The sequence below is a fragment of the Dasypus novemcinctus genome, chromosome 8 (assembly GCF_030445035.2).
Source record: "Dasypus novemcinctus isolate mDasNov1 chromosome 8, mDasNov1.1.hap2, whole genome shotgun sequence".
NCBI lineage: Eukaryota > Metazoa > Chordata > Mammalia > Cingulata > Dasypodidae > Dasypus > Dasypus novemcinctus.
The window spans coordinates 94,303,808-94,322,479 of record NC_080680.1 but is presented as its reverse complement, the minus strand read 5'-3'; the positions used below and the strand labels follow the sequence as shown (position 1 = coordinate 94,322,479).

Here is an 18,672-nt window from a genome sequence, read left to right as displayed (position 1 = left end):
CCTCCCCATAAGACCACGTGTATTCTTCAGGGCAGAGAGGCTAGGGCTTAGTCATCTCTGAATGCCCCGTTCCAAATCTCCTGTTTTTAACTAAGCACTCAAATGTATGTTGAATAAGTGAACAGCTTTTAGAGACTGATTGGAACATTTCCTTAGGGATGAAAAATTTTCACATTTTTAGTCTATATAGGCATACCTTGCTTTACTGCTCTTTGCTTTATTGTACTATGCAGATACTGCATTTTTACAAATTGAAGATTTGTGGCAACCCTACACTGAGCAAATCTATCAGCACCATTTTTTCAACAGATATGCTCATTTGTGTCATTGTGTCACATTTTAATTAAGGTATTTACAGTGATTTAAGACATAATGCCATTTGAACACTTAATAGACTACAGTATAGTATAAACATAACTTTTATATGCACTGGAAACCAAAAAATTCATATGACTCTCTTTATTGCAGTGGTCTGGAGCTGGACCTACAATATCATCAAGGTAGGCCTGTACTTAAGTTGTATAAAACCATGGAGTGTGGTTCAATTAGTCTTGGTGCTTGTTAAATCACATAATTCAAGAGAACACAATACAGTGGAAATAAGTAGCAGTAATAGGAGAATGGCATCAGAGGTCAAAAGAAAAATTAATGCTTAAAAAGTTTATATATTAAATCTATTTCAGGAAAAGGCAGCTGTTCACAGCTAGCTAGAGTTTAAAGGGTTTCATCAAAACCTCCATAAAGAGAGATGAAACTATAACTACTAAGCTGGCCACTGATTAAATGATTGTGGTTCTAATGCTGACTTTACCTTTTACTGGCCAGCTGACTTTTGACTTTTACCAGTTATTTAACCTCTCTGAGCCTCAGAGTCTCTGCAACAATTGAATTGGCAGGGGAAATTAAATATTATGTTTTAAAATATCTGCTATAGTCCCTACAGCACAGGACATACTCTGAAAATGACATATAATCTATTTATAACCTAAATTGACCTAATCTGAATCTTCTCTGGCCATGAAAGAACTTCATTTTTAAAAGTTTCAGGAGCAAGCTTCTCACAGAGGTCAATGAAATGACATAAAAGAACAGAAGCCACTAGAGAGCAAAAGAGTCTACCAATAGGCAGGACACAGATGATTCCCTCCAAGATTACTGCCACTGAACAATACCTGTTTACTGTTCTAGAAGGCAGCAAACTTTCCAAAGCCATACCAACAACAGATTAAACCAGAATGAGCACAGTGGAATACATTATCAAAGACAAAGAAAGATTTTCCCTCTAATAAATATATTGAATGAAGCTAAACTATTAGATTTCAGTAGAAATGAACAGAATATCTTCCGTAGTGAAATTCACAGAATACCTTGATTTTTGATGCACAAATTGTATCAAATTCTAAGAGAGTCATAATCTTTCCTCTACAACACTCATCTTTTTTTAGTTAGTTCTTCTAACTAAAACTCCCAGGAAATTATCTTTGAAACCTCATTCTTTTTTCACATACTCCTGCCCCTAAAATCCCTTCTTCACACTATAGAAATAGAGATCTTTTAAAATAAAATCTGCATAGCAGGTGTAGCTCAATGGTTGAGCGCCTGCTTTGTACATGGTTCAATCCCTGGTACCTCCTAAATATATAATAATAATAATAATAATAATAATAATAATAAATAAAAATAAAATTTTGATCTTGTCAATGCCACTACTCTCCAAGGAACTCTTCATGACTTCACACTGTACCTAGGATACTACGACCAAAATCCAAGCCAGGTCTCCAAGACCAGGCTGGAGCTGTAGAACTTGGCTCACATGACTCCCCATGCCCTGCTCCACATACACCACTGCCCCACCCCCATGCTTTCTGTCTTCCAGACATTTTGGTCACCTTCTGCTTCTTCAAATGAGCCAAGTTCCCTGCCACCAGCACCACAGGGTCTCTGCACATGCTGTTCCCTCTGTGTGTAACACTCTTCATTCAATCTTCTCTGACTTAACTTCTACTCATTCTTCAAAGGGTCTTTTCTTCAGGGAACCTTCTGGGGCCCACAAAACTAAGTCAGGTTCCTCCGTTACATGCTCTCATAGTATTGTGTCCTTTTCCTTCATCACACTCATCTTACTTTTTAATTGCATGTAATTATTTGAGTAATATATCTCACCCCTTAACTGTAAGCAGAATGAGAGCAAAATCCATAACTGTTATGTGTCAAAGCTGGCACATAGTATTTGCTAAGTGAGTCAATGTACTCTTCATGAGAAACATCTCTGAGCAATGCACTTACTCGGACCAGCTTCTAGAAGTATAATTCCAAACCCACATCATTCATACAGCCTCCCAAATGGTCTGTTCTAATTCTTTCTTAGAGTAAAACAAATGCTAAGTGAGCTCTTGGGGGTGTTCCCTAAAACACAGTGACTGAATAAAGTCCAATCTTGTGACAATATAATTTTCATCAACTACAAGCAATTTACTTTTTCAGTTAAAAGTTCCATACTTTCAATACTGCCAAACTGATTTTAACAAGACAGTTGTATATCTACCTCTAAAATGACATAAGGACTAGAATACAGGCAGAGAAAGGGTATCTTCCCTCAACTCGCTCCCTAAAGCCATGTGGTGTAATGGTAATATAAACTTTAGAAAGGCAAACATCTTCATTCATTGCTGTTCACTAGGTGTTTCAACCTGGGTTAGTTCCCCTATATCCTTAACATCACAGTTTCCTCATTTGAAAAATGGAAATAATTTCTACCTTGAGGAATAACATGAGAATTAAAGTCAATTAAGTGAAATCACTTACTCAAAAGTATCTAGGTAAAGAAAGCTCTGGAAAAATAAATCCCCCCTTTCTTTCTTTTTGTACTTCTTCAGGCTTTGATAATTCTCAAAGGTTAATAATGCCAGGCTTCATCCCAATTAAGTAGCCTCTTCTCAAAAGTTTTTCTCGCTTATTCTACCTTGTCTTCTATGTTCCTGCTAAATACACCCTGCTCAGATTTCAAAACACCTCAAATTTTAAGACATCTTTTAGGTTTCTTATTGTCCAAATATGTCTCCTCAACCAAGTACAATATTGTTCATCTGTCATCTCCCTCCAGAAAGCCTGTAGTCCCTCGGCAGATTTCAAAAGAAAACCTATGACATTCTGTAGATTCTTTTCTCTTGAATTTCTGTGTATATCCACCTTATACCTGTGCTATATTTCCAAAGATCCTGTTATCACTTTGGAAGATGAAAGAAATACTGCTCTTTGAAGTCTGGCCCAGAAAAGGAGGCAGACTTCTTACAAGTCATACTATACCTGGAGTTATGTAGCCAGGAGCAGCAGTGGCCCCAACAAAAGCTCCCCGCGTTAGAGTTCCTCTTCCTCGCCCCCGAACAGCTTGCACTGCTGCAGACACAGCCGTATTCACAATACCCTTTGCCTGTTAAAAATAACATACACTTTCATTACTGAGAGAAACAAGAACTATCATCCTATCATCGCTTTAATATACAACCTCTAAGAGAAATTTAAGCCCATAGGTGATACAATGAGCCCTTTTATGACTTTGTACCTTCAATTTAGCATCTGTAAAATAAATATCACACTTACCTTTTAGATGGTTCTTGGAGAATAAACTGGGCACATAAAAGCATACAAATAACCTCTTTTCATTTGCGTGCTACCCAGAAGAGCTCTTTTCTTATTTTTTTAAAAAGATACTTAGATTATATAAATGTTACATTAAAAATGTAGGGAATTCCCATATGCCCCACTCCTTCCCCCTCCCACACTTTCCCACATTAACAACATCCTTCATTACTGTGGTACATTTGTTACAATTGATGAACACATTGGAGCACTGCCACTAAGTGTGGATTATATAGTTTACATTATAATTTAAACTCCCAGACATTTTTGTAAGTTATGACAAGATACATAATAGCCTGTATCCATCACTGCAACAAGGAATTGATTTTTTATACACAAATTTCAATAGTCATACTACATCCAAAATCATTTTAGACCTGAACCAAAGTAATTATAACACTTGGTACCCAGGTTCAAAAATCCGCTAAATTCTCTGCGCCAAAGCAGGAAACACCCCAGCAACAAACTCCTAAAATTAGCTTGAACCTGAATGGGGATTTAAAAAAAAAAAAAAAAAAAAGTACTAATCTTCAGGTCTGTTTCTTCTACCATACATATGTATGAATCATTAAGTTAAATAAATACCACCTTTACAGTATTTTCTTGCTCTAAAGTACCCTGAAACTCTGATAAAGTCACATAATCTCTCTCTTTGGGGGTCTTCCCAATTGTAAAATGGGGATAATAATATCCACTTTGTATTCCTTACGTTAGAAATAAAAAAGCAGGTGAATAAATAGGTATAATAAACACTGTGAAAAGTAGAATAATAAGGAGTAAAAGAATAAAGGACTGCTAAAACACCCCTTTTCCAAACAGCAATTTTAAGAAAATCAAAGGGCAACTAGTTTTAATTATACTTATTTTTAAAAAATAAAGATGCAAGAAAAATTGCTAGAGGTAATAAACGATTTCAGTAATGTCAGGATACAAGATCAATACACAAAAATTAGTGGTGTTTCTATAAACCAGTAACGTGCAATCTGAGGAGGAAGTCAGGAAAAAAATTCTATTTACAATAGTGACTAAAAGAATCAAATATTCAGAAATAAGCTTAGCCAAGGATATAAAGCACTTGTATTCTGAAAACTATAATGCATTGTTAAAAGAAATTTAAAAAGACCTAAACAACTGGAAGAACATTCCATGCTCATGGATTGGAAGACTAAATATCATTAAAATGTCAATTCTACCCAAACTGATATACTGATTGCATGCATTCCTATTAAGACACCACCAGCATTTTTTAAACAAATGAAAAACACAATTATCAAATTTATTTGGAAGGGTAATGGATCCCAAACAGCCAGAAACATCTTAAAAAGGAAAAGCAAAATCGGAGACTCTCACTTCTGGACTTTAATAGTATTATTACCCAGCAGGGAACAGAGGTGACTCAAGCGATTAGGCGCACCCCTCCCACATAAGAGGTCCCAGATTCAGTTCCCGGTGCCTCCTAAAGACACAGCACATACCAAGTGCAAACAAGGGGGTGCGGAGAAACTAACTAACTAATAAATAAATAATACACATGCACATATTACCTAGCTACCGTGGCAAAAATAGCATGGTACTGGCATAAATATCGACACAGAGACCAATGGAGTCAAACTGATGGTTCAGAAACAGACCCTTACATCTGTGGTCAAGTGATTTTTGACAAGCCTGTCAAACCTACCCAGATTGGGCAGAACTGTCTATTTGACAAATGGTGCTGGGAGAACAGGATATCCATAGCCAAAGAAAGAAAGAGGACCCCACCACACACCTTATACAAAAATTAACTCAAAATGGATAAAAAGACCTAAATATAAAAGCAAGAACCATAAAGCTCCTAGAAGAATATGTATGAAAACATATTCAAGACCTAGTGGTAGCTGGTGGATTCTTAAACCTTCCACTGAAAGCCTGAGTGATGAAAGAAAACATGGATAAATGGGACCTCCTCAAACTTAAACTCTTTTGTGATTCAAAGGACTTCATCAAGAAGATAAAAAGGCAGCCCACTCAACGGGAGAAAATATTTGGAACCCACATATCCAATAAAGGTTTGATTTCAATTCTATATAAAGAGATCATACAACTCAAGAAAAAAGGGAAATAAAGAATAAAAGAGCAAGCTATCCAATTTAAAAGTGGGCAAAAGATTTAAATAGACATTTCTCAAAAGAGGAATTACAAATGGCCAAAAAGCACATGAAAAAATGTTCGCTATCAGTAGCTATTAGGGAAATGCAAATCAAAATGACAATGAGATATCATCTCACACCACATAGAATGGTCATTATTAAAAAAAACAAAAAATGGGAGGCAGATGTGGCTCAAGGAATTGGGTTCCCATCTACCATGTAGGAGGTCCAGGGTTTGATGCCCAGGGCCTCCTGGTGAAGGCAAGTTGACCCGTGTGACAAGCTTGCCCACATTGAGCGCTGGCTTGCATGAAGTACTGCCCCGCAAAGGAGTGCTGGCCCATGCAGAGAGCTGGCGCAGCAAGATGACACAACAAAAAGAGACACAGAGGAGAGATAATAAGAGATGTAGCAGACAAGGAAGCTGAGGTGGCACAAGAGAATGATCACATTTCTCCCACTCCGGAAGGTCCCAGAATTGGTTTTCAGAGCTGCCTAATGAGAATACAAGCAGACACAGAAGAACACATAGTAAATGGACACAGAAAGTAGACAATGGAGGGAGGGGGGAGAAAAAATTAAATAAAGTAAAATAAAATAAATTAAATTAAAATTTAAAAAAAAAAAACAATAAGTGCTGAAGAGGATGTGGAGAAATAGGAATACTCCTTCATTGTTGGAGGGATCGTAAAATGGTATAGCCTCTGTGGAAGACAGTTTGGCGGTTCCTCAGGAAGCTAAATACAGGACTGCCATATGATCCAACAATTCCTCTACTAGGAATATATCCAGAAGAACTAAAACTATGACACGAACAGACACTAATGTTCATAGCGGAGTTGTTCACAATTGCCAAAAGACGGAAACAACCCAAGTGTCCATCAATCAATGAATGGATAAGCAAAATGTGGTATATACATACAATGGAATACTATACTGCAGTAACAAGAAATGAAATTGGGACACATAGGATAACATGCATGAATCTTGAAGACATTATGCTAAGTGAGGTAAGTTAGACACGAAAGGACAAATATTGCATGGTCTCATTAATATGAACTGAATACAAATAAATGCATGGAGTTAAAACCTAGAGTATAGGTTATTAGGGGATAAGAAGAGGGCTGAGAAGGACTACTGATGCTTAATGTATGCAGAAGTTTTAATTAGCTTTACTGTGAAAGTGCAGAAATGGATAGAGTTGATTTGATGGTAACATTATAGAGAGTAGCAGCTGGTTTATAGATGGGAGTGTGGCTGGAAAGGATAGTCCAGGGATGTAGATGTCAGCTGAAAGAAAGCTAAAGAGTGGTGTAGGGGCTGAATAACACAGTGAACCCAGAGGTGGATGAGAACTGTGGTTGATGGTAAAAATGCAAGAGCTAGAGCAAATGTACATCACTATTGCAGGGTGGTGGGTATGTGAAGAAGCATGGGAAAAATACAATAGGTGTGCCCTATGGACTGTGGTTAACAGCAATATTGTGACAGTCATGCATCTATGATCTATGCCAAAGATGTACTGTGTTAATAATGGGAGAGTATGTAAGAAGTATGTCAGGTGTATGCTGTGGACTGTGTTGGTGGTAATAGCCTGATGATGTTACCTCATGGTCTGTAACTAATGTTCCACCACAGTGTGGTGTGTTATATGGGAATTCTACATGTGTCCTTCGTTGTTTTATAAGCTCACAACTTCTGTAATAAAAATATATTTTAAAATTTAATAATAGGGTGGGTTGGGGGGGGAATACACCAAATTTAAGATATGGACTACATTAATAGTAAGATTTTGATGATATTCTTTCATAATGTCTCACAACAATGCAAGGTGTTGGTGGTAGGTTGATGTCTGGGACCCTTTCACATGTTTGTTTTGTAAGTTCACAACTTTAACTATATACACTTACTGTTCATGTATATTCCTGTATGAATGATATACTACAAAGAAAAATTTTTTTTAAAGAGGCAATAAAAATTCAAGGTAGAAACTACTAAATTCCCCAACTATACCAAGGTGCAAGTAAGGTGGTAAATTTAACAGTATCTCAGACAGCTTTAATACTCAAAGTATACACATCTTTATCTAACATTTAAAAAATCTTTCTCTTTTATTCCTTCCAGGATACTACCTCTAGTATGACTAGGCAGATGACACTTTCAAGGTCAAATGTAGAGTGCAAAAAGAACAGCCATTTTTCTATTTGGCTGAAATAAATCCAACCCACACATCCAAACAGACTGCTTCTTGGCTATTAAACACATTAAACATACGAGTTTTATAGCTTCTAGTATGGAAAATTTCTAAAAAGGAATGAAATTTCATAATTTTTTTTTAAACATAGCTTTGTCAAAAATAGTCAGGAAGCAACAATCAGGCAGTAGCAGAGCATACAAATCTAGCCCATGCCAACTAGAACCAAACTTAACTGCCCAATAAATACCTACATATATATGCTTTTTAAAATTAAGTGACCAAACACAAGATGTAAATCATGGGAAAAGACACTCCAAACTAAACAAGATAATTATCTACCAATTTAGAACATACTTTAGGTAAGCAGATGTGACTCAAGCACTTGGGCGCCTGCCTACCACAGGGGAGGTCCTGGGTTCGGTTGCCGGTGCCTCCTAAAGAAGGCGAGCAAGACAGTAAGTTGACACAATGAGCTGGTGCATCAAGGTGATGCAAAAAGATGGCACATCAAGGAGATACAAGGAAACAAAATGAGACACATACAGATGGGGAATGGAGATGGTTCAGGTGGTGGGTCACTTCCCTCCCCCATGGAAGGGTTTGGTGCCCAGTGCCTCCTAAAAAGAAGATAGCAGACAAAGAGAGCACACAACAAACAGACACAGAGAGTAGACAGCAAGCACAAACGTGGGGGTGGGGGATAAAAAAATAAATCTTAAAAAAAAAAAAAGAACCTACTTCATCCTATATTTACTAGATGACTTTAGGAAAAGAAAATCCAGGGAAACGGACTTTGGCCCAGTGGTTAGGGCGTCCGTCTACCATATGGGAGGTCCACGGTTCAAACCCCGGGCCTCCTTGACCTGTGTGGAGCTGGCCATGCGCAGTGCTGATGCGCGCAAGGAGTGCTGCGCCACGCAAGGGTGTCCCCCGCGTGGGGGAGCCCCACGCGCAAGGAGTGCGCCCGTGAGGAGAGCCGCCCAGCGTGAAAAGAAAGAGCAGCCTGCCCAGGAATGGCGCCGCCCACACTTCCCGTGCCGCTGACGACAACAGAAGCGGACAAAGAAACAAGACGCAGCAAATAGACACCAAGAACAGACAACCAGGGGAGGGGGGAAATTAAATAAAAATAAATAAAAAAAAAATTAAAAAAAAAAAAAAAAGTACAGGAAAGCAAATATTTAAAAAAAAAAAAAAAGAAAAGAAAATCCACTTATTCCCTACACATGCACCACTATAATTTAAAAGGTTTTATTTTTATTTCATCTTAGTAAAAGTTATTTTTCCCTATTTAAATTTCAAATCCTAGAATGTAAGCAGTGTTTACTGTAGTAAATACAAGAAGTTTAAATGAACACAAAACAAATTTCTAAGATCGATATGATATATAGTACTAGAATGACCATGGCCTTTAGAAGGAGAAGAACCTTGTATTAAAAAGAAGCTCCACCAGCAATTAGCTATGCTAATACAAGCATCTCAGTTTCTTTGGGCTTCATTTCCAAATCTGTAAAAATGAGATCCATTCAAGTCTCTTACAATGGACTTAGCATATGTAAAAGAAACATAATATTTAGCAAAGAAAGTTCAATAATCTAAGTTTCTATTAGTCTAAGTATTTAAATTGATTTGTCTCTATCACATAATATATTCATACATTATTACACCAAACTCTCCATGAGGCAGAGAACATCTTACATGTACTTATGCACATCTTTCCCTTGCAATCATGTAATGACTTCCCTTGCAATCATTATGAATATATAAATAAGTAGATGGACGAATCTGGTATCCAAAAGCATGTAATTCAGAGGCCATGATTTCTAAATGCTTTGTTAATAGCCTGGATCATCAGCAGCACCAACACTGCCAGTGAAAGTAAGCTCTTGGCAACAATCCTAAATTAAACCAATGCTAACATTTCATTAAAGTCCTTATTATCGCAACATTTTACTTAAGACTGACCACAAACCCCCAAATAATGCTAATTTATTTAGCATTATTTGGGTTTTTTTTTAAAGTTACCTAGAAAGACTACATAAGAGGGAAGTACTAACCAGATTTATATTATTCACTGACCTAACCCAAAGAAATAGATGCCAAATCCAATAAAAATAAATAATTTCAGAAAAAGCTAAAGTGGCACAAAGACCGGAAATTTAATTTCTATGACATTTTTTAAGTTATTGCAAAGGTTTCATATTTAAATCATACCTGAGGGATAATCTTCTTTTTCTTATTATTTGCTGCATTGGGTCCAGAAAAAAGCTTCTCCAGGGCAGCTAAAGCTGCACTTGCCTTTGCCACTTTCTTATTTGGACCTGCACCTCTGAATTTCTGTCCATCTACTTCTACCTAAAATTGAAAACAGCACATTGCAATTATTCCATGCAATTCCTGTATATAACTTTAATTTAAATGTACCTTGGGGGAAGCAGACTTGGCCCAATGGATAGAGCATCTGTCTACCACATGGGAGGTCCGCGGTTCAAACCCCGGGCCTCCTTGACCTGTGTGGAGCTGGCCCACGCGCAGTACTGATGCACACAAGAGTGCGTGCCACGCGGGGGTGCCCCCACGTAGGGGAGTCCCACACGCAAGGACTGCACCCTGTAAGGAGAGTCGCCCAGCGCGAAAGAAAATGCAGCCTGCCCAGGAATGGCGCCGCACACACAGAGAGCTGACACAGCAAGACGACGCAACAAAAAGAAACAGATTCCTGTGCCGCTGACAACAGAAGCAGACAAAGAAGAACATGCAGTGAATGGACACAGAGAACAGACAACTGGGGTGGGGAAGGGAAGAGAAAAAAAAAAAAAACCTAAAATAAATAAATAAAGTGTCTTAACACATAAAACACCAAAAGTCAAATAGCAACACAATTATCTCAATCTAAAACTTTAAAAATTATATATGTTAAGGATATTCTATATCTTTGAGAGAAAAAATAAAGACCACTTGTATCTAGGTACATACCTCCATTACAAAGCGTTTGTCATGGCTTCCACCAGTCTCTGAGATGAGTTCATACTTAAGACCTCTTCTTTTTTCATTAAGCTCCATTACAGGATTTTTGCCACTTGCTGTCAGAATAGGGCCCTGAGTTCTTACCTAAAAGAAAAAAAGGAATCTCAAGGTTCAATCAAGTACGATTTCAGAATATTAAATTTCTTATTATTCCTATTGTGTTATGTTTCTGTTGAAAAAGAGGCCCAAAAATTCTACTTAAAAACATTTAGAAGATAGGATGAGTGATCACCTCTACTCACAAATGGCAAAATATTTTTTAAAGGCATGGAAACTCCACAAACAGCAAACACTGCAGTCAGTAATCTGGCCAGCCTGCCTTCAAAGCAGAGCTCTCCCAGCAGACAAATATTCAAGACCAATGTATCCTCACCACTACATGGCACTCCCGGATTGGATCTGTGGTGTTCATTATCTAAGAATAACACTCTATGGGAAACGGACTTTGGCCCAGTGGTTAGGGCGTCCGTCTACCATATGGGAGGTCCGCGGTTCAAACCCCGGGCCTCCTTGACCCGTGTGGAGCTGGCCATGCGCAGTGCTGATGCGCGCAAGGAGTGCCCTGCCACGCAAGGGTGACCCCCGCGTAGGGGAGCCCCACGCGCAAGGAGTGCGCCCGTGAGGAAAGCCGCCCAGCGTGAAAAGAAAGAGCAGCCTGCCCAGGAATGGCGCCACCCACACTTCCCGTGCCGCTGACGACAACAGAAGCGGACAAAGAAACAAGATGCAGCAAAAAGACACCAAGAACAGACAACCAGGGGAGGGGGGGGGAATAAAATAAATAAATAAATAAATCTTTAAAAAAAAAAAAAAAAAAGAATAACACTCTATAAACATCAAGGATAGAATAGGTGGGATTCACATAACAACTGAAAATTCATCATTATTCATTTTTAGGGTTGGGAAAAACTAATTCTCAATTTGGAGTGGGGGGTAGGGGTGTTGGGGGGAGGAAAAATGTACCTGCACACTCTCTCTGAATCTCTAAACAGATTTAAGGGTACCTAAGGTAAAGAGAGTGGACTAAATATAAATACTATGGATTCTGAAATGAAAAAAGAATGAAGGCAGTCATTCTCTGCCCTCAAAGAGCTAGAATCTAATCAGAGGGACAGGTTCAATACATAATCACTGTAAAACAATGAATGAAAATTGAGAACAGCACATTGCAATTACTCCATGCAATTCCTGTATATAACTTTAATTTAAATGTATCTTAACACACAAAACACAGAAAGTCAAATAGCATCACAACAATTATTTCAATCTAAAACTTTAAAATATATATATATATGTTAAGGATACTCTATCTTTGAGAGAAAAAATAAAGATCGCTTGTATCTAGGTACATACCTCCATTGTAAACAAAGAGCTAAACACATGTATGTTATGAAAACACTAGTAGAGGGAACTGCTTTCTATGGCACTCAAGGTAGTTTTCCTAAAGGTGACCTGTGACCTTAAAGGGTAAATACCAGATCATCATCAAGAGGAAAGAAGGAGAGGGCAGAATAGTGATGCAAAGGCCCAAGACAGTGAAAGAACACTTGTTTGGGAAATAGCAAGAAGTTCAACTTGGCTGTATAAAGAGAAGACAGAGATGGTATAATAGGATCTGATAAGAAACATCCTCAATGGTGCCAAATTGTATAGGACTTTGTAAGCCAGGCAAATGAACTTGGACTTTACCCCAGACCACTGAAAGGCTTTAAGCTGGAAGGCACTGAAAGACTTTAAGCTGGAAAACAACACGATTGGATTTCTGTTATAAAAAAATCTCTCTAGCTGTGGTGGAAAGGATTGACTTCAGGAAAGATTAGAGAGAGGAAAGAGAAGTAATTCATGTAAGAAATATGAAGGCTCAAATGAAGAGGGAGGCTGGCAACCAAACAAAACAAAAACACTACAATTTTGAGAAAAGGAAAGATCAGAAGATGGCACACTCTTTGAAGTCAAAGACCATGCCTATAATTCCAGCACAGTAATTGCTCAATAAATGCCAAAATAATGGAATGCCAAAAAGAATGAGTTTTGTATATGAACCTAACAGTCAACCTAATAAAATACTCTGCTGATGTGCAAAGTGGCTAATGCTGCAAAAGTAAAACACTGAACATTTTTTAAAGACAAATTTAGAGAGTGTGAACTACAGGGTAAACTATTATCTGTGTGGTGCAGCAGTGCTCCAAAATGTGTTCACTGAGTGCAATGAGTATGATACACTGATGGGGGAGGTTGTTAGTGTGGGAGAAGTGGGGTGGGGAGGTGGAAGGTATACAGGAACCTCTTATGCTTTTTAATGTAACATTTTTTGAAGTGTATATATCTTCAAAAAAATACAATTTACAAAAATGAATGGAGTGGGGGGTGGGGAGTGGGTTATATGGGAACCTCCTATGTTTTTTAATGTAACGTTCTTTGTGATCTATTAACTTAAATTTAAAAATTTTTTTAAAAAGACAAGTTTAATAAACATTCCTTGGTCTTTTGCAATAAACATCACTTCTTGAAGAGTTTTTGTAATCCACATTTTAAAAATTTTAGGACAAATTTCCAGTCTCCATTTAAAAAATTAAGAGTATGTATGTATGTATGTAATTATTTACTAATTTCCAGTCTCCATTTTAAAAGTGAAGAGTAATTTATTTATTTGGAGGTAGTGGGGATTGACTGAACCTGTGACATCATACATTAAGCATTCAACCACTGAGCTACAACTGCAATCCAAGAAAAATTTTTGAAACTATCTCTATGGCAATCATTCCCTACACTGCAAATCTGGAATCTAAATGAGTCAACGTAATAAAATAATTGAATTTCTCATCAGTTACTACTATTTCAAATGAATAAATATTTTCCCCATTACTACAATATAAACAAAATATATATTCCCTACCCAAAACTCCATATACTCATGTGACTGTTATGAACATAGCCGACGGTCTTATTAGCACACACTTAACAGTCTGAGTCTCATAATTACTGAGCCCTGTGTTCTCTTGGTATATACATATAACAGTTACTAAAACAACATCTTGCCCTATGATTAACACCTATGAATGACCAGTCATCTCAAAAGCCAGGCACCACGCCTTCTATACTCCAGAGTATCACATGAAGAGCAGGGCATGGCATTCGCAGTCCCCAAGTTCCATCACTCTTCTTCATACAGGGCCACTCGGTACTTCCCAAACCTGTACTTCACAACTTTAGGTAATTATACCTCCTAATATTTCCTGCCCAGAAAACCTTTTCTCTACCTTTTCACCAAACACAAAGTCCTACTCATCATCTAAAACCTAACTCGTGGGAAGTGGACTTGACTCAACAGATAGAGCGTCCACCTACCACATGGGAGGTCCATGGTTCAAATCCAGGGCCTCCTTGACCTGTGTGGAGCTGGTCCACACGCAGTGCTGATATGCGCAAGGAGTGCCGTGCCACACAAGGGTGTCCCCCACGTAGGGGAAGCCCCACATGCAAGGAGTGGTGGCGCACACACAGAGAGCTTACGCAACAAGATGATACAACAAAGAGACACAGATTCCAGGTGCTGCTGATAAGAATAGAAGTGGACACAGAAGAATACACAGTGAATGGACACAGAGAGCAGACAACTGGGGCGGGGGGTGGGGGGTGGGAGAGGAAGGGGAGAGATATAAATAAAAAATAAATCTTTAAATAAAAAAATAAAAAAAAATAAAACCTAACCCGCAATTCACTTCCTATGATTTTATGAGCATGTATGCTATGTGTGTATGTCTATGTGTGTAGTAGGTCTCACAATCACAACCTCCTTTGAGATTTTACATTATTTTTCAATCTCAGTGCTTATTATTTCACATTATAATTAACATAAACAAATGTTTTGTCCTTCTAGCCTGGGACCATCTTGAGGCTCTGGATTTCTGTAGCACCAAGTACTGAGCAGATACCAAAAAGGATTAATGAACTGAAAAAATTAGAGTACTAAGTTCTTTTGCTGGGATGAATAAAGGTCCCAAAAATTCATGGCCACTCAGAATCCCAGAATAAGGCCTTGTTTGGAAATTAGATTTTTGCAGATGTAATCAGTTAACATGACATTATACTGAATTAGAGAGGGGTCTAAATACTGTTCTTAAAGGAAGAGGACAATTTGGGCACAGAGATACAGACAGAGGGAAAATGGCCATGTGAAGACAAAGGCAGAGCCTAGATTTATGCTGCAGAAGCCAAGGAATACCTGGGGCTACCAGAAGCTGAAAGAGTTGAAGAAGGCTCCTTCCCTTGAGGATTTAAAGGGAGAATAGCCCTGCCAACATTTTTATTTCAAAAATTCTAGCCTCCAGAATTGTGAGAATAGATTTTTGTTGTTTTAAGCCACCCAGTTGGTGGTACTTTGTTATGGCAGCCCTAGGAAATTAATACAGTCCTTAATAAATTTTTAATCTTATTACTACTAATAATCAAAGCACAAATTAAAAAAAAAATTTTTTTAATTCTTGGTACAACTATAAAGCCAATTTTCCTTACGTAGAAGACTCTGTGAATTCCCAAATGTGCTTTATATACTCTGTTTTTGTATCTTGTCCCATTCTCTTATCTATGGCAGCAGAGTGACAGAACGGGACTTACTCAGAGTTTGAGCTACCTACTGAGACAGGCTATGCCTTTCTTTTGAGCTGGACCAACAAAATTATGACCCATGATCTCCCACAGCTTAGCACAAACTTCTAATTTTCCCCACTAGACCCTTTAGATTTTCAGCCTTTTTGATATATAATAACCGTGAAATGTTGGAAGCAACTTCTGTGGCCAGCAATAGGGAAATGACTAGTTAAATAATGGTACATTCATGCAATGGTGTGATGTACAATTATATAGCTTGGTTTACTTTTTTTTTTTTAGAATTAGGTAAAAAATGATACAAAAGCTGCATGAAAAAAGAACTGACTTCATTAAAACACAGAAAAGAAGCTGGAGGGAAATAAACCAAAATATTAATAATAGCTACTTCTGAGAGAGAGGTTTGTTTATGCTTTTGATTTTTTATACTTTTCTATATTTCTCAAATTTTCTACAATGCACACATCATACATTTTTCCTAAGGGGAAAAATAAAACTATACCTCTAAGGTACTGGAGGTTTCAGTTGTAGAATTCCCAGTATTATTGCTTGAATTTGAAGACACTGTTTCATTTTTGCTTTCATTATCTGATTTTTCATCAGAACTCATACATTCAATATCTGCATCAAAGCCTGTTGGGTATCCCATCGCCTGCAATACCTGTATACAAATTACATTAAGATTCAGTTTTATTCAAACACTAGAAATCAGAGAGAACAGTTGAAACGTTAATATTAAAGGATTAACCAGTAAGTTCCTAAAGATGCCTGTATTTGTTTCAGCTTTTAACAAATTTTTTAAAATCCTTACAGTATAAAAGCAACGTCTTATTTCTGTAAAATCCAACTTATCAAATAGGTGCTCAAAAACACTATTTGAGGTGCCACATAAAAGAGAAGTCAGGCAATCCAGGCTTTATGAACACAAAATAGTATTACTCTAAACGAAACATGGATATAAGTAGAACTCCGTACCAAAAACATGAAATTCATTCATCCAATTCATATAAAGCATTCTGCTTAACATTTCAAATCTTAAATCAATTCCTTGTATTTATTTGGAAGTAAAAAGCCAACAAGCCTTTTTCAATATCTTAAGTTCTAAAAGTACTCAGGTAGTACTTTACATTAAATACACTAACATCATTTGGTTATACCCTCATGAATATTTTATACAGAAAACACCTTTATTCCACTGCCTGAGTCTTGAAAATATGCTCTCTCTGAGAAATCTCATCCCTGGGACACTAGCTATCAGTCTGGAATCAATATTACCTCATAGGCTATAAGTCAAAAGCAAAGAGTTACCAATAAATTTGATTTGCTTATTCTAATAAAAAATAAGGACCTATGGTATTTCCCAATTTAACATATATAGTTAAAATAATCTAATGTCAATAATTAGTAAACACCATTCTTCTTTACCCTATTTTCACATCAGATTCATTTACTTGCTATTATAGCAACGTATTTCCAATATATTTTTAAATGTTTTATTTAACTGATAACATCTCAAGGGATACAGCATCAATTTGCAATACAGCGTAATTAACAAAATATTTTGAATTAAGTCATTTTCCTAGGAACGCACTTTCTAAATGTATTTAGAATATGCTATAGAAGCCAGAAAGTTAAAAGAATTCCCAGACCTCTGGAACCAAAGTTTGTTTGCAATCTATATTAAGGACAAAATATTGGTCGAACCAAAGAAAAGTGAGTTTCAGGTGTCCGGCAAACAAACATTATCTACTGAGCTGAAATATCACAAGATGAATCTTGGAAACAAGGTGACTGGGAAATCCATCTATGTGCAAACATGTACCTTGCCCCCTGGACAGGTTAAAAAAGATGATACTTTAGAAGATTAGAGGCCAAAAGTGAAAAGAAAACACATGGTATGCTACCCCATAGCTCTCCACTCAGAAGAAAGAAATATTTATAGCTTCTGTACAATACATATGCTCACATAGCATGAACTGATTTCTTCTTGTTTCATTTTAATTATCTAGTGAGCTCTGTCTTAGGTACAGACCCACTATGGCAAGCTGAGTGAAGAATGTACGAATTTTTATCTTGTGCAACCTACCTTCATAAACAGATGTTAGATATAAAACTTTCACAAAAACTCAGTTACGGAACAGAATCTGTTAATATATGGAAATATATGGCTGGCACACTGTATAATATTATATATTTTAAGTGAATGAATGAATCATTCAAATATACTTTCCTCTTGACCTAGTAAATCTATCTCTAGAATGTATCTTAAGGAATGATCAGAAAAGTTCGAAGATATAAAGCAATAAACTGGATATGGTAGATCCATAACAATGAAATAGGAAATAATCACTAAAAATGAGAGCCACTTTTATGTTAACTATAAAAAATTCACTATATATATATATATATATATATATATATATATATACACGTATATATATATACGTAAATTTTTTTAAGGAGGTACCAGGATTGAACCTGGGACCTTGTATGTGTGAAATAGGTGCTCAACCACAGAGCAACACCCACTCTCTCTCAATATATTTTTTAATGAACAGAGAAAGTTACAAAATAACATGCTTCTATTTTAAGTATATATTTTATATACGCATTATGTAGGTTCACCATTCCTTATGTGAAATCCTTGGGGGCTTATTATGCCTTGAAAATTTATAATTTTTCAGAGTTTAAAAAGTTAATACAGTACATATGCCACATATTTAGAAATTTCCCCAGTGGGATCTCAGAAATACCCATGCTTCTGCAAAGAAACATATTAAATATTCACACTAAATGAATAATAAAGACTAAAAATAGCTCTATATCAATTCAGGCCAGATTTTGCTACCCAGTGGAGTCTGCCTCAAACTTAGGGAAATTTTTTACATTTTCAGTGCTTTTTTTAGATTTTGAAATTCCAGATAAAAGATGGTGGGCCTGTGTATATTTAAAAACAAATCTAAAAGGCTTGGAAAACTACGTACCAAAATGTTAATAGTTATTATTTTGTAATTATGGGAATTTCCCCCCCTCATTTTTAAATTGTTTATAATAAACATACTTTACATATCT

General features: G+C 36.9%; 1 protein-coding gene across 12 annotated transcripts in view; it reads right to left on the bottom strand.

Annotated features, from left to right (window-relative positions):
- The window catches only part of STRBP (spermatid perinuclear RNA binding protein), a 196,893-nt gene that overhangs the window by 47,877 nt on the left and 130,344 nt on the right, over positions 1 to 18,672 (bottom strand). For all 12 annotated transcript variants that reach the window (XM_058302419.2, XM_058302415.2, XM_004463427.5 and 9 more), the window contains 4 exons: positions 16,103 to 16,261; positions 10,942 to 11,076; positions 10,180 to 10,320; positions 3,307 to 3,430 (listed from right to left, as the gene is read on the bottom strand). In XM_058302419.2, coding sequence (XP_058158402.1) covers positions 3,307 to 3,430; positions 10,180 to 10,320; positions 10,942 to 11,076; positions 16,103 to 16,261 — 559 coding nt within the window. The remainder of the gene's footprint in view (positions 1 to 3,306; positions 3,431 to 10,179; positions 10,321 to 10,941; positions 11,077 to 16,102; positions 16,262 to 18,672) is intronic.